This window comes from Nuphar pumila, chromosome 4 (genome assembly GCF_984573655.1).
Source record: "Nuphar pumila chromosome 4, dmNupPumi1.hap1.1, whole genome shotgun sequence".
NCBI classification, from domain to species: Eukaryota; Viridiplantae; Streptophyta; class Magnoliopsida; order Nymphaeales; family Nymphaeaceae; genus Nuphar; species Nuphar pumila.
Window position 1 is genome coordinate 142,852,286 of NC_143252.1, and position 20,583 is coordinate 142,872,868.

Consider the following 20,583-nt stretch of genomic DNA (forward strand, 5'->3'; position numbering starts at 1 on the left):
TTATCCATTTCTTTTGTTTGTCGGCTTTCTTTTTTTTTATGGTAGTTTTTACGTTATGGGTTGAGGATGAATTTATCACGCTCTGATGACATTGTTGGGATATTCTAGTATTCTTTTTCTTTAAATTGATGGGTGCTTTGGCTGCTCGAAATTTCTTTACCCTGTGTCTTTGGCTCTTTAATATAATTTCAGAGAAACATCAAGGCAATGAAAGGAAGAAGAAAGTGTCAGAAGTCAAAATACGAGTGCAGTGATCGTGGAGAATCCTGGAATGGAGTATCGGAAGTTTCTACTGGAAATGAAACAGTTGTTGGTTCCCCAATTTGTTGTACAAATAGTCAAGACACAGACCTGGATCGTGTTGATACAGAGAACCGCATTGAGGGTTCTTGTCACATCAAGCTAGATTGTGCTGGAGTGCATTTTCTCGCAAAGGCAGGTTGTCTGAATCTGTCAGATTTCCCACTTCTGTTAAAGTTAGTGAAATATATGATGGTCTAGATAGGGACATACTAAATGGAAGTGTTTGTCCTGACATGTCGATAAGCGTGCAGCCGAGTGCAGTGACAATTTGTCGACTCTAACTGATGACCGAGGGCCTGACTATTCAATAGAGAGTGCAATGCCTAGTGGCCCTGGAATGTCTCAGGATGAAATGGAGGGGGAACTGGCCAAAGATGATAATCTGGAGGATTCATGGTTTACAAACCGCAGCATGGAAGTCAGTGGGGTCCACAATAAACCTGAGGGTGAAGAACAAGAGAATTCCGACTTGCTTGAATCATTTCGAAGCTGCAATGATCCCCACATTGAGTCTGATAACTTGATCGTGTCTAGTTCTGGTGGTTGCTGGAAGGCAGTCTGGGATCCTTTTTATGGGAGAAACTACTTCTATAATGTGGAAACACTCGAGACAACATTGCACCCTCCTTCTTGCATGGAGCATCTAGTATTTTCTGATGCCGCAGCTGAACTGAGCCATGTGGTTGCTGATGCAGCTGATGCAGCTGATGCAACTGGAGGAAACCTGGGCTTTGGAAATGCTTGTCATGGCTCAGATACCGTGGGTGTAGATAAATATTGTCAAGGTGAAACACATGGCATAAATGAGACGTTTTCAGAAATCATGTCTGATTATATTGCAGGTTCTGGACCTTTACAATGTGACAAATGCAATTCAAATCTGCTTATGCTGGAAGCAGTTGATAGCTGTTAGCAAATGGAGGCACTTGAGGGGATTACTTCTGGTATTTCTTCAATTGTAGATGTCAACATTTGTAGGTAAGGTGATGTGACCTTTTACTGTTGTCATCTGGTTGGCATTACTCTTGTTGCTCATCTTGTATTCATTTCTTCACAAGTTTGCATTCATGGCAGTTCTCCTACTGTTACCAGTAAAATTAATCCTGGAGAAATTTGGAGAAGTGATCTTCAACTGACCTTTATACACTCTAAAGCAAATGAGCATCTTAGCTGTGAACCCTCAGGCGAACCCAATGGAGATAATTCTTGTCAGAAGATCATGGAAAACTGTGATAGGAGCTTACTTTCACATCCCTGTGGTTCTCTGTTGATTTCTGTTAGTAGTGAATGGTGAGAAGCTTTTGATGCCTATTCCATCTTCTGTGGTGGATTTCATTTTCATTCTTTCTAATGCCTTTCCTTTTGGCAGTTCACAAGCTATATCAACTAATGTTGGTTTTGAAGAGATCTGTGGAAGTGGCATCGAACAGAAGTCTTTGAGGACTATAACAGATGAACTGAATGCATGTGATATTCCTAGTAATGCTAAAACAAAGAAGAAAGCACGAGCTCAACCACACAAAAAGTTACCATCAGATTGGGAGAGAACAGGTTCTTTCTAATGTTTCTCAAACTGTGTTTTTCTGTCATATATCTCTTTCCTGCTGTGAAACTGTGATTTGTAAGTTTTGACAAAGAGTCTGATGGGATTTTTTTAGAATCTATTTTAGGTTTTGAGTTAAAATTTTTAATCATAAAATATTTTATTAAGAGAAACCAAACATCAATATGACAAAAGGAATTATGCCCAAATGGTCTAATGGAAGATGTATTGCTTTTTTCTCCCTCTTCAAAACAGCCTGTTATTGAATAACATCTAAACTTTAATGTTGCATTACAATGTCCTGCAACAGACCACAAATATTCATATAAGCAATTAAAGTTTGTATTTTTGTGTTAAGGATAGTCAATTTGATATTAAGTTAATTATCTTTGGAACTGTTTCTTGTCATATTATGTCTCATATATCTTCTGTAAAATGCATGGATGCTGAAAGATGTCTGGGAAAAATCATGACGGGAACCTGTTACACCCTAGCGTACAACCTAACAAATTTATCATTATAGTTCCTAGCTCTGCTGTTCAAGCTTCACATGGTACTTCCTTTATCAGGCTTGAGCACACATTGAGATGGAGCTGAGCTTGAATAACCATGTTCAAGGCTCAGCTGAAGTCAAGCAAAGCTTGAGCTCAGCTTGGCCTAGGTCAAGCCAAACAAAAAAAAAATTAAAAATTTACATAAGAACTTTTTATGTTATTATGAAGTGAAGGGATTGTCAATGATAATTGAATCTGTGTTACTAATGCAATGCAATAATTGCTGCGGCACAAGTGCTACATTTTCAATCTAGACCGGTTTATTAAATAAAAAACAGGAACTAACCTTTTCCAAGCCAAACTGGAGCTTGCACAGATCTGCTTGTTGCCTATTGCTTCCCTTCACATCCCACTCCTATATTTAAACATACTGTAAGATGTGTTCCATCTGCTTTCTTCTTTTTATGTCATTGAAATTCTATTAGCAACAGTTTGGATGTTCTGTGTAACGACCCCAACTCATGCCTATTAAAAAGTGCGGATTTTTTTTAAAGCAAGTGCGGAAACAATCTCAGAGACCTGAGGCATTTACAGTTTGACTCTCAATTGGATAAAACAACCAATCATAATAGAGCGTACAATTATCATCTATATCAAACCAAACTTTTATTGAAATAATAAGTGATAAGTCTAGAGACAATTGCATAAATGAAGAATTCAGAGTGCAATAACAATTAAATGAAACAAAAAAGAAATAAAAGAAGAGTTACACTGTCTATCTATGATCTGTCTAGCAAGTGCGTGTCACCTGTAACTCTACCAGAAGCCAGTCGCTTCACTTCTTACCTGCGGCCGCGAAAAACCACAAATAGAGGGTGTCAGAAATTTGAAGAATTTTGCGTATGAATCTCTCGAATGAAATAAATGAGCATAAAGAACACAGATACGATTTCATGCAATAATTCAGAGAAATGCAATTATGACAATTACATAATTCAATTAAGCATTCATGCAACATGGAGTATTTATTAAGCATAAAGGAACATTAATCAATAACAAGAATCACAATTTAAGTAAGCAGGACATTTAACATGCATTAGAAATTAAACATCAAGCATCCATCAACATGAAATAATTAAGGGTACAGGTAAAATATGCATGTTCTAATGCATAGTAGGATTATGCATGATTTATGTGCAATGCATGAACACTTTATTATCTTTCTTTAAAGTTTTTCTTTTCTTATGCATGCCCTATTAAATGCATACAATTTAAATTTATCTTTTTAATTACCGTTGCCCACGGATACACCAAACGGGTAAATTTTTTTGAGGTTAAGTAGGGTTCCCAAGGTAACTTAGCACACAAGTTATATTTTATTTACTGGGTTTCAAACTTAGCCCTGAACCGAAGCACCTTCAAAATATTAGACCTTCACATCTAATGTCGGGACACCAGGGACCCTCCACGCCCACAAATGTCACTTTCTTGGTATACCAAAACAACATCTGTGTTGAACACACCGCCCCCAGGTAAAATGACTGACTCTTCCTGAAACCGTGGTCAGAAGAAAGAACTTCAATATCGGGTTCAATGGTCAAAGTAAAGCACATAGAGTTTTTGTATCCTCGTGGTCCCCCAAAACCGAATATCTAAGATTCTCATTCTTCCGATGAGAGATCCCAGAACGTATATGTTCTTATTCATTATCTTCTTATTAAAAGCCAATTAGTGAGTTTTGCAATTCAGCATGCAAAAACTCGCATATACCCATGCGAGAACCATTACGAGTCTCCCGCCTGTGAAAACACATAGAACAATGCAATATAGTGCAATCAAAATAAATGTGATTTTTGTGATGCATTTAAAATACGTAAAAAAAGAGCAAACCAACGCTCGAGGCCTATAAGGCTCATGATGATTCATTTCGATCATCGATGCATCGTATGCAAAAATCATAACAATATGCAATTTATGCAATGATACCAACGTGATTCCAAATGCACATTCATTCATACCAATTTAACAATGTGCATGAACTACCACAATCATATGCATATGTTCACCATCTATATGCAATTGCTTTCTTGTAATCACTTAACATGCATGCATTCATTCGTGATTCACAAGTACATGAGAACACTTGTATAGGATTGTACATGCTAAACACACATAGATTTCATGTATGCACATGCACTTGAAACTAATCCATAAATGCACGGTAATTAAACATGTCCTATAAATGTAGGCATATGAAACTTTTCATCTATGTCACAGGGATTCGGCTAGGAGGGTGCCGCACCCGCGTCGACGCGACTCGACGCGGGTGCGGGTGCGGTCAACCCGATCCTGGGTGCGTTGACCGCACCCAGGATCATTAAGGTCCATTTAAAAAAAAAAATTTGCCCAAATGGGCTTCGAATTTTTTTTTTAAAAAAAATATATTGACAGTCTGTCAGCTGCTGACAACAGCTGTCTGTCAGCTGTTCTGTCAGCTGCAGCAGCTGTTCTGTCAGCTGCTGACAACTGCAAAATTTGAAAAAAGCCGCCTATTCCCCGACCCCCTTTTATATATATATATATATTACATTTTTGCCCCTGCCGCACCCCCGCACTCGGGTTTTTTAGAAGTGCCGAATCCCCGCACCCGCACCCGCACCCGCACCCGCACCCGCACCCGCACCCGCACCCATGTGACATAGCTTTTCATTCATAACATGTGTTAACATCCACACACGTGAACATAACCCGGATCCATAAATTGAATTTCATGGTTACACCCATTCATATCATGTATGCACCTGTACCAAAACAAACTTTGCAATAACACGTTAAAAGACATGCATTCATACCAACATGCTAAATTCAAACTAAAGCATAAGAAGAGCTTCATTCATCATATTAAGTCCACCATACTTAGCAAAAATCTGGAAAATAATCACATGACTAGGCACGTTCTTTTTAAGTGTACACGAGCACTTGGAAACACTTGAGATAGTATATTGCTAATGCATGTAGTATCAATTTCCGAGCATATGAAACCAAACCCCACTCTTTTATACACAACAAGCCAGCTTTAGTTTAATTAACAAGTCTTGAAATAAATTTAAAAAGCATAACTGAATACCCCAAAAAAAATTTGAAGACCCAAACAGGTAGATTCGAACATGCTCACGTTCACGTATGTTCATAAACAAATCAAATCATGTGCGTGTTCAAAAGAATCTAACATGAACATTAAGCCTATATGTGTATACCTATTCAACAATACATATATATTCAATGGTTTCAATAAGTACACCATTACACACATATTTTCTATAAAAAACATATGTATACAACATGATTTCAAATGCATACTTTCATGCTTTTACACAGCCCATATCAAAACCCTCCGTTGGAAATCGATAACTGGTAAAGGGCTCCTAAAAGAACCCCTCCCATGAAGAATACAAATTTTGTTATACTAGTACATAATTTCTATTTCATAAAAAGGATAAAGTTTACAAAAAAACACAGCCATGGAGGACGATCCATGGGATCTTTAAGAACACATACTCTACACGTTTTTCCCATGGATTTCCCAACCAAAATATTACATGGAATCGAACCGGCATTCGATTTCTCACTTGAAATCAAAAGAGAAGACTCGTACCTTTGATAAAAATCGAAAAATAGAGAAGAATGATGGTGGAACAAGGGCTGTTGGAGAAGAGGAACCCTCTTTCTCTTCTTCTTCCTCCTTTCTTCCTCTCTTTTTCCTACCTCGGGAGGTTGCGTCGTCGCACATGCGTACGACTGTAGGCGATGTAGGACATAGGATGCGGGGCACGAGCGTGATCCATCGTGTAAATTTGTGAAAGTGTGAAAACTTATAAGGTTGTAGCCATACTAAAGAACAGAAAGGGACAGAGGTACACCCCCTGTCCACCTATCAATAATTAGTGAAGGGACAGAGGCGTAGCCCCTGCCCGCCATACTACTGGTAACCCTAAGAAGGGGGCAGTTGCAGGGCCTGCTCTGTCGCCAGAGAGTATGAGCGGCAGGGGCCACGACCCCTGTCATACCGAATCTGACGAGTGGCGAAGGCCCCTGCTTATCGGAGAATAATGAATGACAGGGACCCAAGGCCCCTGCCTGACAAACCTCGAATAGCAGGGGTTGAGGCCTCTGCCTGACAAAACTAAACGAACGGCAGGGGCCAAGGCCCCTGCCTGACAGACTTCAAATGGCAGAGGCCTCGACTTCTGCCTGACAGTATAGCGGACGGCAGGAGCCGAGGCCCCTGCCTGTCAGACATCGAATGGCAGGGGGCCTTTGCCTTGCCTGAACAAGACGAAAAGCAGGGGCCTCGGCCCCTGCAGATGGGACTCGAATTGCAGGGGCCGAGGCCCCTGCCTAACAAAAACGATGAAGTGGGAGGAAGAGCATGGCAGGGGTTGCCAGCCTTCTGATAGCTCAGAGACAAAGAGGGGGGGGGGGGAGGTGCGGTAGGGAGGTGAGCCTCTGCTTGACATAAACTCAGGAAGGAGGCTGGGGCGATCCCCTTGCCTGACATAGACTCAGAAAGAAGGCAGGGGCGAACCCCCTGCCTGCCATAGATTCAGAGGCGGCAGGGGCATCGCCCCTGCCTGCCGGAACAGAAGGGCAACATGGGCATCACCCCTGCCTACCGAAAACAGAGAGGCAGCAGGGGGCAAGCCCCTGCCTATCGGAAACAGGGAGGCGGCATGGGGCAAACCTCTGCCAGCCGAAAACAGAAAGGGAGAGAGAGGGGAGAAGGAGAAGGCACGACATGGGCAGTCGGCCTCCTGCCGGCCCTCCGGCAACCCGAAAAAGAGGAAGACTAAGAAGAATACCTGGGGAGAGGCGGGGCGGTGGCGTCGGCCGGCGTTGATCAGAACACGAGGGAGGGGGCGGCGTCGGCTTCCCTGAGAGGCGTCGGACGCGAGGTCATTGGCGTCAGGGGTTCGGTCACACACTGGGAGCGACACACGAGGAGTCGAGAGGTGGAGGAGAGGGAAGAGCGCTGGGGTGAGGGCTCCTCCCTCACCCTTGCGTGCTCTTAAAGGCATAGGGGGTGCAATTCGGGAAACCCCAAAGGGGTTTCCTTTCTTTTCAGTCGAGGGGGGAGGGGGAGAGCGGCGCGGGGGAGGAAGAGGGTTTTAAAAATCCTCGCCCCCTGCGTCGGGTGTTATAACCCTAAAGGGGTTATCGGGTCCGGGTCGAGTCCGGCCCATGTCCGAAAAAGATTTTTTTTCATGGTTTTTACATTCAGACATGTTAATTTTGCAAATGAGTCTTCTGCTAACCGAAGTATGCTTATGTGTATTGGTTTGAGTTTCAAGTCGGAGTCACTAAGGTAGGGAATGAATTTATGCATCCTAATTGCACAGTATGTTTCTACGGAGGTACGACTTTTGGGGACAATGGAAGGTTACCCTCTAGATATTGCCAAATATTGGTGCCAACGATACTTGCTCTTCTCTAGATTTGATGAAGGCATAATGCTAGATGAGGAAGGCTGGTTCTCTGTCACCCCAGAGCCTCTTGCAACACAACATGCCTCTCGCTGTCGTTATCGTTGTGGCACCATAATTGACTGCTTTACTGGAGTTGGTGTCAATGCCATTCAATTTGCCAAAAAGTGTGTGTTATTCTATTGGAATCCTCTTTGTTTTTTCCTTTTTTTATTCTAAATGTAATTTCATGCTTGTTATTGTTCATTAGTTTTATTTTAGACTTTTGAATACCTTGGCATTTCTATTCCTTGGACGTGGAATCTCTGTGTCCAATTCCCTAATACAAGTCTGTTGCTTGATCTTATCTCCAATTTTTTTCATGCATAATTTAATGTGGCCACCATTGATGCTGTATTTCTGTTGCCATTTTGCCTCGCATCTCTCTTGCACCTCCATACACTTATAATATTATCATTTGGGCTTGGCTTTAGGGAAGTAATTTTTTGTGCACTCAAGTTACTCCATGTTGCTTGACCTGATGCCTCCAGGTACTTTCTGATCTGATGTAAAAAAGGTTGAATGAAGTAAATTAAAGGAAAGCTTCATTAAGTAAAAAAGATGGAACTCATGGAATGAAGTAATTAAAGGAATAAAAAGGTGAAACTAGGATTAAGATGAATTTTACTGAATGAAGAAAAAGTAAGACTAGAGAGATGAAAATAGAAAATACTTCATGACAGAATAATTGAAAATGGGTTTGCTTCAGATAATTGAAAATAAAACAGGTTTAGTAATAACAGATAAAGATGAGATAATTGAAGACAGGATGGATACATGTCATAGTTTTAAATATTATTTAGATCAATCCTGTTGATAGGGTATATTATAAGGAATCCTTATGAAGGAATAGTTATTGGGATAAGGAAAAAGAAGGTGGCTATAGTAATATATTTGAGATTCTGCTGTTGGAAAATATAGAGCAGTATCTCAGTTTTTGTATCATATGAGGACTTCTTTTTCGCACAATAATAGGTGGCCTTGACAAGCTAGATCATTTTTTTTTAAATTTTCCTTCATCGTTAACTTTTCCTGACAATTGCCTTGAACTGATTTATGTTACATTTTTAACTACTTTGATTGATATATTGATCCTGTGTGGTTGCCATTGTAGGAGCCATCATGTTATTGGAATAGATATTGATCCCCAGAAGATTGATTATGCACTACATAATGCTAATATATATGGGGTTGCATACAAGATAGACTTCATAAAGGCTGATTTCTTTTGTCTTGCCCCATTCTTGAAGGTATGCATTATTCTCCCCCTGTTTTTCTTTGTAATCCTTCACGCAGATACTGAAAAGTGCAAGGTGCATTTAATTGTGAATTGCTTGCTTGTGATTGACATTGATTAGTTTGTCATGGAACTTCATTCTCAATAAATTACCCCTTAGCTGGAGGGCTGTCATTCGCTTGCGGGCGTGCACAATACCTCTAAATATTTAAGTTTTGCTGACATCAACAAGGTTTCCCTTTCTGTTTGGCACTTATCAGAGTGTTAACTTCCTTGCACTAGATTCATTAGATTGTTAGGGTCGTAAACAATGTGAGTGAAGCTGAGCTTCACTGCTTCTGCTCAGCCTGTTTGTACAGGAATTATGCTGAAGCTCCAAACTTTTTCTTTTGAGCTAGGTAGCGTTGTGCATGACTGACCTGAGCCTGGGTTGTTTAATCTTGGCTAAAGCTTAATTGGAGCTTGAACATGTGTTTCATATATATATATATATATATATATATATATATATATATATATATAGAGAGAGAGAGAGAGAGAGAGAGAGAGAGAGAGAGAGAGAGAGAGAGAGAGAGAGTATGTTAACTGGAAATATGTGAACCAGAGTGTGAACTAGGCATTTACGACATTTTTTTTGCCAATCCAACGCTGCAGACGCATTCAGCGTTGTCCGTTTGCTAGGAATCAATTGTTGGATAATGTATTTTCAATGAAAAAATGTGATTTTTTGGATGTTTGAATAATTACAAAAATTCTGAGCCATTGATTTCCAAGCCTTAAAAGATCAATATTGAAGGGGCTTGACTTGGCAAATGGAGCTCATTAAATTGAAAAAATTCTTCAAGTTTATTGGAGAAAGAGTTGGGATTTGAACACATCACCTCTAGTTTGCAAAAACAGGTCACCACACAGCATGAGCTTTCTTTTTTCCAAAGTAATGTGGGCATGTGTATACACGTGCTGGCATGTGCTTGTACGCACATTGTGTGGGTGTGTCTACGTGTGTATGCGTGTGCATGTAATGTATCTTGAGTAACTTCACATGGACTTAGCTTTTATCGAGCCTAAATTTGAGGTGGAGCTCAGCTTGTTTATTAAAGTGGGCATGCTTCAGCGAAGCCTGACCTTATAAGAAGCTTAGCTCATTGCTCATGCCTGCGTCCCACCACCAAAAATATATCCTGTGACTTCACCTTCCATCAGTTTTCTGAGAGTTTATCTTAAACTTAACAATTTTGGTGTTTCTCTCTCCCAGTTTCACCTTTTGTTTCAGCCATTTCTCATCCTAATTGTGCTTCATGTGTTGATTTTCCAGCTTTTTTTATTCTTTTGACACAAGAAATTCTGGGCAGCACAAGGGTGAATTTTCCATAAGCATTGGTGGTTTCTGGTGGCACTTTGGCTGGTATTTGCCCTCTCTGCTTCGTTCTTCCTGTGAGAAGCAATTTTCAGCATTTTCCCTACTTTTGTGGTCATTCTTTATAGAAACAATGTTGGGTTTTCTGTTGGTCTTCATCATTTCCGTTTGATCATTGGTTGTTTTCCTCCTTTGGCAAAAGTTAAAACTGGTTGTATTGACTAAAGAAAAGGGGGATTAGGAAACCATCATGGTATAGGAATTTGTTTTCCTCTCTGGCCTGCAGGGTTAATAAGTAAAATATTATGTAGTCTTTTATACTTGTGGTGTATCTTAATAAGTAAAATATTATGTAGTCTTTTATATTTGTGGTGTATCTATTTAAGTATCAAACAGAACCAAACCAAGCCAAGGGTTGCTCAAGATGGATAAAAACAATACTTTTGAAGTGGGTTAGATGTATAAAAGACAATACTTTGAATAGATAATGCCTTGAAGTTGCTTTGAGGGGCCATAAAAGTAGCAGCCATCTGTTGTTTATCGTGTTATTCATTTCAATTACGTACTGGAATGACCTTTATGTATGTAACGCCCCGAAAACTTAACCCAGATTTTTTTGAGGATTTTTTTTAATACAGCGGAAACGAATCATACCATAGGGCTAAGCATTCCAGAACATTACAGGTGGAGCAAGACCAAAACATTCTTTTCATTTCAAGATCAATGAAAATTAAGATCAGAGTCCTCACACTATTCTTGGAACAGTAAATCCAAAATCTCGATCGAAGCCTCATCCCGCAGCCGTTCCTAACTCCGATTCTTCACCTGAAATTTATAGGAATCAGACTACAACTGTCTAAGTAGGAATTACTGTAATTTTTCTTGCAGGTGTATTATGTGTCAAGTATATGGTGTGGGTGCCGAATGTGATTTTCAACCCATACAAGAATAAGTAAAGAACTATTCTACAACAGTCAATAATTTATGAGAAGCAATCTGACAAGTTTCATCAAAAGCAATCATTTGAATATCCCATAATCACAGATACAAATTCATACAATGATTCAGAGAAATGCAATTATGACAATTCATAATTCAGGTACGCATTCATACCACAAGGTACATCCATTATGCATAAAAAAACATTAAACCATACCATGATGCATCATTTTAGTACAACAAGACATTTAACATGCATTGACAGTTAAACATCATGCATCCACCAAACATGTAACAATTAAGGAAACAGATAACATATACATGTTCTAATGTATAATAGGAAAATGCATGATTATGTGAAATGCATGATTTCTTTTGTTATCTTTCATTTAAGTTCCATCTTTCCATATGCATGCCCTATTAAATGCATATAATTTAAGTTCCTTTTTTTTTTAATTATCGTTACCCGCGGATACACCAAACGGGTACAATCCCCGAGGTCAAGTAAGGTTCCCGGGGTAACTTAACACACAATTTGTATTTTATTACCGGGTTCCAAACTTAGCCCTCGACCGATATCAGGAAACATCACCATCCATCGGAACCTTGGAAAACAACATCCAAAGTCGGATACACTAGGAAAAATAGCATCCACTGACACCACTCTATTGGTATACCAAAACAACAACAGCTGTGTCAAAACACACCACCCCCAGGAAAAGTGGCGGACTCTCCCTAAAACCGTGACCAGGAGAAGAACCTCAATATCGGGTTCAGGGGCAACAACACACACAGAGTTTTTGTATCCTCACGGTTTTCCCCAAACCGCATATCTAAGATTCTCATACTCCAGATGAGATATCCCAGAATGTATATTACACTGTTCTTATTTATTATATTTTTATTTAAGTCCATTCTTTAAGTTTGCAACACCATATGCAAAAGTAAAGTGAAAACCCGCATCCTCTCTTGCGAGAAACATCACGTGACTCTCGTCCGTGGAAACACATAGAACAGTGCAATAAAGATAAAATGTGATTTTTGCGATGCATTTAAACAATTGAAGAAAGAGCAACCCAAAGCCCAAGGCTCTTCAGGCCCAACGATGATTCATTTAGATCATCGATGCATCATATGCAAAAATCATAACAACTTGCAACATATGCAATAATACCAACATGATTCCAAATGCACATTCATCCATACCATTTTAACAATGTGCGTGAGCTTCCACAGTCATATGCAAGTGTTCACCATTCATGTGCAAGTGCTTTCATGTAACTACTTAACACACATGCATTCGTCCATAATTCACAAGTACATGAGAACATTTATGCATGATTTGACATGCTAAACACACATTGATTTCACGCATTGATTTCATGTATACACTTTCCAAAACCAACTTTGCAATAATATGTTAACATGCACCAAATGCCTCACATGATACAAACTATAAAGCATGCTAATACGTGCCATTAAATATTCACAAGCTCAAATGTATGTATATAATAACCGCTAGAGTTATCAACATAAATTTGTTAACATTGAATTAACTTATGTATGTCCTATACATGCTTAGACACTGACCTGTGCCAAAAACCGAAAGTTTCTCGATAGCTTTATTTCCCTTGCACCCAAGTTAACGACCCAAGTACCCGCATCGGGTATTCAATGAATATTGCCCATTAGGCAAGATTTCCTAGGCACCCACTCAGCGGGAGGGAATAGCAGTAATTAACTTGCTCATTTACCATTTAAGTTTTTTTTTTTGTAAAACAAGCATAGTAATTTGCTGATTTTCATTACACATGCAATTCTGTCATTTGCATTAAATCTTTTAATTCTAGTTAGGCATCTGACATTGTATATCTTAAGCCATTCACGGTTGTAGTGGTTCAATCAAAATTCTAGAATGTTTATACAAACAAACAACAACAACTACGCCTTCATCCCAAAACAATTGGGGTCAGCGATATGAACCAAAAAAGAAATTCATTTTGGGTCTTCCACATGAATCCTTTTTCTCCAATCATTTCTATCCAATGTCATGTCCTCGGTGAGGTTCAAAGCATTCATATCCTTTCGGATCATCTCCATCCAAGTCTTCCTAGGCCTACCCCGACCTCTTTTAACTAATCTATTTTCCCATTTCTCCAACCTTCTAACTGGAGCATCATTAGGCCTTCGCTGAATATGTCCAAACCACCGTAAACGATTCTCTCGCATCTTATTTTCAATGGGTGCAACACCTACCTTCTTACGTATCTCCTCGTTCCGAATCTTATCTTTTATTGTATTTCCACACTTCCATCTAAGCATCCGCATCTCAGCTACACTCATTTTTTGAATATGATGTCTCTTGGCAGCCCAACATTCCGTACCATATAGTAAAGCGGGTCTAATAGTCGTCCTATAAAACTTTTCCTTCAACCGCAATGGCATTCTACGATCGCACAACACTCCAGTTGCACTTTTCCATTTCATCCACCCAACCTTTATCCTATGATTTACATCTCCATCAATTTCTCCATACTTTTGAATGATGGATCCCAAATATTTGAAATAATCATTCACCGGTATTTCTTGCTCACCAAGCTTCACTACACTCCCATCACTACTTCGTTGCTTACTAAACCGACATTCCATATATTCAGTCTTACTCTTATTCAACTTAAAACCTCTAGCTTCCAATGTCTGTCTCCATAATTCTAACTTAGCATTAACCCCAACTCTAGACTCATCAATCAAAACAATATCATCAGCAAACAACATACATCGCGGCACATTTTCTTGAATTGATCTCGTAAGCTCATCCATCACTATAGCAAATAGGAAAGGGCTTAATGCAGATCCTTGATGTAACCCAACCGTTATCGGAAAATTGGTTGTCACCCCTCCACAAGTGCGGACATTGGTTACTACTCCTTCATATATATCTTTAATTATACTAATGTACTTGAGAGAAACACCTTTCTTCATCATTGTCCACCAGAGAACGTCCCTAGGTACTCTATCGTATGCCTTCTCTAAATCAATAAAAATCATATGCAAATCTTTGTTCCTCTCTCTATATCTTTTAATAAGTTGTCTAAGAAGATGTATAGCTTCCATAGTTGATCTTCCAGGCATAAAACCAAATTGATTCTCCGATATCGTGACAACCTTTCTCAACCTAGACTCAATCACCCTCTCCCAAAGTTTCATAGTATGACTCATGAGTTTTATACCACGATAGTTTGTGCAATCTTGTATATCACCCTTATTCTTATATAAAGGCACCAAAGTACTCTTCCTCCACTCATTAGGCATCTTATTTGTTCGCCAAATCAAGTTAAAAAGATTTGTCAACCATTCTAAACCTTTCTCTGCCAAGCATTTCCAAGCCTCGATAGGTATACCATCTGGGCCAACTGCCCTTCTTGATTTCATTTTCTTCAAACCCTCTGCAATTTTTTTCTTTTGAATCTTGCGCATGAAGTCACGATTTATCTCATGAAAAGGAATGGAGAAGTCTCCAAGATCTTGAGCATGACTATCATTAAATAGCTTTTCAAAATAATCTTTCCATCTCTCCTTAATCTCCTCATCTTTGACTAAAACCCTTTGCGTTTCATCTTTGATACATCTAACCATACCCAAATCCCTCGATTTCCTATCTCTCATCTTTGCAAGCCTATAAATATCCTTCTCGCCTTCTTTGGTATCCAACTTGTCATAAACCTCTTTATATACCTTAGCCCTCCCGTTTCGAACAACTTTTTTAGCTTCCTTCTTTGCTATCATATACTTCTCCAAATTCTCATTATCATGACTCTTACTTAGATTTCTATAACACTCTCTTTTAACCTTAATAGCTAATTTGACATCCTCGTTCCACCATGATGTATCCTTACCTAGTGGTGCACCGCCTTTAGACTCACCCAATACCTCCTTAGCCACTTTTCTCATGCCACCCGCTATCTTATTCCACATTGATTCTGAATCCTCCTCGAGACACCAATCAACTTCCTTAACTACCTGCTCTACAAACATTCCTTGTTTAGCTCCTTTCAGTGACCACCACTTAATTCTAGGATCTATCCTATGTCTATCCCTTTGGCGGCGTTGTCTAATTCTAAGATCTAAAATTAAGACTCTATGTTGTGTAGCTACACTTTCTTCCGGTATAACCTTACAATCGATGCAACAACCCCTATCTCTCTTTGTAAGTAGGAAAAAATCTATCTGACTCGTATTAACCCTACTTTTAAATGTTACTAGGTGAGACTCCCTCTTCCTAAACCAAGTGTTTGCTAAGATCATATCATAGAACAAACAAAAATCTAAAATCCTTTCTCCACTTTCATTTCTTTCTCCTATACCATAGCCTCCATGGATACTCTCAAATCCATCCCTACTAATGCCTACATGTCCATTAAGGTCACCGCCGATGAAAAGCTTTTCTCCATAAGATATCCCTTGTACTACTCCATCTAAATCTTCCCAAAATTGATGCTTAATGGAATCATCTAAACCTACTTGAGGTGCATAAACACTAATAATATTAATAATATCCGTACCTAATACTAATTTAATAAGTAAAATTCTATCATCCTTCCTACGGACCTCAACTACATTATCTATAAACTGGACTCATAACAATCCCTACTCCATTCCTATTCCTATTTATTCATGTATACCAAATCTTATATCCCCAAGGTTCTATCACTTTAGCTTTCTCACCTACCCATTTGGTCTCTTGAAGACATAAAATATCAATCTTTCTCCTACACATAACATCTACTAACTCTACCAACTTACCAGTTAAAGACCCTATGTTCCAAGTGGCTAACCTAATTTTATGGTCTTGGACTAATTTCTTTACCCCCACCCGTCCAACAAAGTGAGGGAACCCTTGCCTATTTGACACCACACTCGGGCGCCGGTGTGACGCGTCGCTTCTAGGCGACGACCTAGCAACCCTTGCCCATTTATCACTGCCTCCGGGCCTAGAGAGTACAACACGTCGCTCGGTAGGGAACGCCCCAACGAAATTCTCATATTGGTTCATTTTCATAGGATATCACAGTTTTTATGCTGGCTGTCACAGGCCTACCGCAACCCTCCTCCTTTATCCGGGCTTGGGACCGGCAGTGTATAACTAAACAGTTATACACAGGCGGAGTTAAAATTCTAGAATGTTTATGTCATAGAAAAATTTGTCAATCAAAATCCCCACACATTCAACACAAAAATGAAATTTTCCAAATCATGACTAACTTATGAAGTACCCATTTATTTCTATCCCTACCAAAAATCACCAAAATCCTACTATCAGTTAGAGGTTATGGCCTTTGAGCATATCGGGTGTAGTGAGTCCGCATAGCAGATATAATATGAAAGAAGAAACAAAACCCGTCTGCTAAGGCATGTCTTTATGAAAAGAAAACTCTAGGACAGACTCATCAGAATATGCAGATTTTGATTCCATAGATCATAGCAATAAAAAAAAACAGAATCTATCATTTATCATATTCTAAGTGTTGTCGACCATTTCAATGATGGATTAAATAGGAAAAGAAATACACTCTCAGGCAGGTATGGATTTGAGATATAGAACCACTTATACATGGATGCCAAATACAAACATTTTCAGAGTTAAGGTAAAATGCAAAAACGTAAGCCTTGCTCGTGGACTTCACCGAAGTGTATTCTGCTCAAACACTCAGTCCATGATTTTTGTCTTAGTATCTACTTGCGAAAGAATTTGCCCATGTGAACCCCAACAACACAAATTTCTATTTTGTGACTCGCACAGGAAGTAAAAAGTGAAAATAACATGCAGAGACCAAGTGTCATTTTTTTTTTCAATTGAAACTGATGTACACAGAAACTAATATAAATTTTTGTTTTTCATTGGACGTATTATGTAAACAGTCTATTGAAAATCCTGTAGACATTTTTTTTTCTTTATTTGGGTTCATAGCAGCTGATACCCCTAAATTTTGGTTTGGGGATTCACGGCAACACAAACCCCCAATGTGGTTTGTTCCTAACACCACTGTCCGAAAATCAGAAACCCCCAACTCGGGTATTTGGGGTTAAGAGGAGTACAACCCTATTAGCATAAATCTGAAAACTCATGAATCGGAACCCCTCGTCGTTTTTCAAAAACCCCAATATCATTTGGGTTTTCATAGTAGCCAAAATCCCCATTCTGCCAATTTGGGGTTCCCGATAGCCATTAAACTCCACCCCGTAGCATAAATCTGAAAACCCCGAACCCATATAGATTTAATAAACCCCAAAATCCCCCTTTCATTATTCGAAAACCTCCTTTTCTTTCAATCGATTTAGAGCCTGACCGTAACCCCATCAATGCTTGGACACCAGACACACCAAAACAAGAAAAGAAACAGTAACCCCTACCTTTTTCCGGCGAGGTGGTTGCTGCTACAACGAGAGGAGGTGAAGGGCTCGGCAGGGCCGGCGGTGTCGATCCAGTCACACATTGCAAGGGTGCCGACGAGAGAGACTCCAACGAACTCCAGGGCAGCGTCGATGGCTTGCGCAGAGGGAGACGAGAGAGAGAGAGAGGAAGAAAGAAGAGAGCAGAGGTGGGGAGGAAGAGGGGCGAGACCCCCATTTGAAGAGGCAGGAGCACACTGCCCTCCCAGTGGCGCGCTCCAGCCCTCTTCCCCCTTTGCGATATCCCTTTGCAGGGGTTTTCATTTTATCGTGCCTTCATATGCCCCTTAACATAAAATCCCTCTTTTAAAACAACTGCAGCCCGATATAGGGTTTTAAAAACCCTATCAGGTTACGGATTCGGGTCGGGTCCGACCCGGGTCCAAGAGCTTCTTGCTTTTAAATTAAATTTTTTTTTCTTTTAACGAGAGAGCCGGGTCCGGGTCTGCGACCTGCGGCTCAGGATCCAAACCCGACCGGACCCTTGCCTCCCACTTGGTATGGATCCACGGATTGGATCCAAATGGATCCAATCGTGGATCCCCTAAAAATACTCATATAATATATATTTTTATATATATTTAATCATGTATACGAATATATAGGGTATTTTACCTATATCCATATGGATCCTATCTGGGTATTGGATCCGAAATGTGGATCCCAAGCCCATATATACATTACATACGTAGTTATCTCTTGAATAAATTGCCTAATTAAAATTTTTTGCACTTATGTAAGTACATATATGTTTTACGAGATAAATACATATATAAAGACCCCTTTATGGGTCCCGGATCCGCGACTTGGATCCCGGGCCCAAATCACATTATTATGAAATATATACCACAATATTTTTAAATAAAAGCCTAAAAATTTAGGTTATTACAATGTATGGGTTGATTTCTAGGATAACATGAAGCTTTTAGGTGCTTTTTATATACATAACTTTGTGTCTTCTTAATATATGCAGGCAGATGTTGTTTTCTTGTCTCCTCCATGGGGAGGTCCTGACTATTCTAAGGTTGAAACATACGACATCAGAACCATGCTGAAGCCCCCGTGACAGGTCTGAATTCTAGCATATCTGTTTCTTAGATTGGATGGACTTAAATTTTTTTTCTAATCATCCTGACATTTATATCACCAGATATTTTCTCTTCAACATTGCAAGGATGATTGCTTCCAGGATTGTCATGTTCCTACCACGAAATGTGGACCTAAATCAGTTGGCGGAACTATCATTGTTAATCAATCCTCCATGGACTTTAGAGGTACTATATCTTCTCTCTCTCCCTCCCCCCCCCCCCCCCCCCCCTATATATATGCTACAATCATTTCTTACTTACAATCTAGTTGGAATCTCATGATTCAAGTCGTTTTGACTCAATCTAACCTCGTAGATGTGTTCAACAAGGTCGATTTAGCGTGAATCAACCCTTGGATCATTTTTCTTCGATGAAAAAAATGGTTTTTTGAGTCAGGAAAAATTGGCACATTTATGGCTGTCGATTTTTGGATCACCGGGAAAACCTATACACATTAGATTCTGGTGATCCAAAAGCCGATTCCTAGTAAAGGGAGTGCACAGATCACATATATGAGATTAGGTTTAACAAAAACACAAAAAGGAAAAAGGCTAATTGTTGCAAATATTTTAACCTGCACCCCCCCCCCCCCCCCCCCCCCCCCACACACACACACACACACACACACAGATGATGTGTAGCCACAAATCTCATTTTCTGGATTTTCTTGTTTGAGAAAGTCTCATGTATTAGGGTTAGCGTGCATAAGAGGAAGAAGAGAGCACAAGAAGAGGCGAAGAAGAAACTTCATTAAGCCAAAAAGGAGAAGAGAATACACCATAAAGGGGCGTCACTTCATGGTTACACTAGAGAACAAGAATGATTGACTTGGGCCCCCTATAGCAGAAATACAAAAGTGCCCCTCAAGAAATGGATAAGAGGATAGCACAAAATAACTATGATACAAGTATTACATTTCACATCATGATGAATTGAAAATGTTTTGTTTTTCTCGATGTGTTAAAAATTGTATTATGAGGATCTGAGATACGCTTTTGTTGCAACATACTTATTGTATCATCAAATACAAAGAAGAATAAAAATATTAGAAGTTAGAAAATAATAAGATTGGTGGTTTTTATATTTGTTTTGGTGGGATGCTTGAATCCTATAACTGGATTACATTTGAAGCTTAATTTTTAATCATGTTTTTGCATGCGTAAGGCTGTAAACTATGGTACCCAGATACTCCACTTTATCCTCTGTACCCTTGTCGACACGTGTATCCCCGTGTCGACACCCAGACCCATCATTTTACCCTCTCTACATACAAGTTTGTATTTAATTTATAATTGTATTTTCAGTTTATAACTGTTGAGACTAAGATGTTTTTAGTAAATAAGTTTTTCAAAACTAGAGGTTATTTGAATCTTATTCTTTAATGAGGGACCTGGGTGTAATTTTGTTCCTTGGACTCTCTCTATTTAATACAGAGATTAGCCCTAATTGAAGAAGAAGTTCTATTATTCTCCAGCCGTCTCTCTCTCTTCCTCTTTCTCTCTCTCTCTACCTTGTGCTCTGCGCTTCTCACCTTGCCTGCAACATGGTATCAAAGCCATCGTCCTTGGGAGCGTGAGCTCGTGCCTTGCGCCAAGTTCGAGTGATTACGGAAAAAGGTGTGATCGGTTTGTGTTTTGAATTAAGTAATACATA

The 20,583-nt window shown here is 39.5% G+C and overlaps 1 protein-coding gene across 3 annotated transcripts; it reads left to right on the forward strand.

Moving 5' to 3' along the window:
- The first annotated feature begins 569 nt into the window (after window positions 1-569).
- On the forward strand, window positions 570-19,652 carry LOC149841421 (uncharacterized). 3 transcript variants are annotated; one of them, XR_016431441.1, is made up of 7 exons: window positions 570-1,286; window positions 1,378-1,593; window positions 1,673-1,854; window positions 8,974-9,109; window positions 10,412-10,501; window positions 18,816-18,911; window positions 18,993-19,109. XR_016431441.1 is itself a non-coding variant. In XM_090003822.1 (5 exons), exons 1-5 carry the CDS (start codon window positions 7,710-7,712, stop codon window positions 19,627-19,629), a joined length of 639 nt encoding a protein of 212 aa, XP_089859948.1. In that variant the 5' UTR covers window positions 7,688-7,709; the 3' UTR covers window positions 19,630-19,652. The 3 variants fall into 3 exon arrangements, 1 of the variants encoding a protein (XP_089859948.1); XM_090003822.1 differs by lacking the exons at window positions 570-1,286; window positions 1,378-1,593; window positions 1,673-1,854; window positions 10,412-10,501 and adding exons at window positions 7,688-7,993; window positions 19,624-19,652 and having other exon boundaries at window positions 18,816-18,904; window positions 18,993-19,116; XR_016431442.1 differs by lacking the exons at window positions 1,673-1,854; window positions 8,974-9,109; window positions 10,412-10,501; window positions 18,816-18,911; window positions 18,993-19,109 and having other exon boundaries at window positions 570-1,281; window positions 1,378-1,418.
- Window positions 19,653-20,583: the final 931 nt, after the last annotated feature.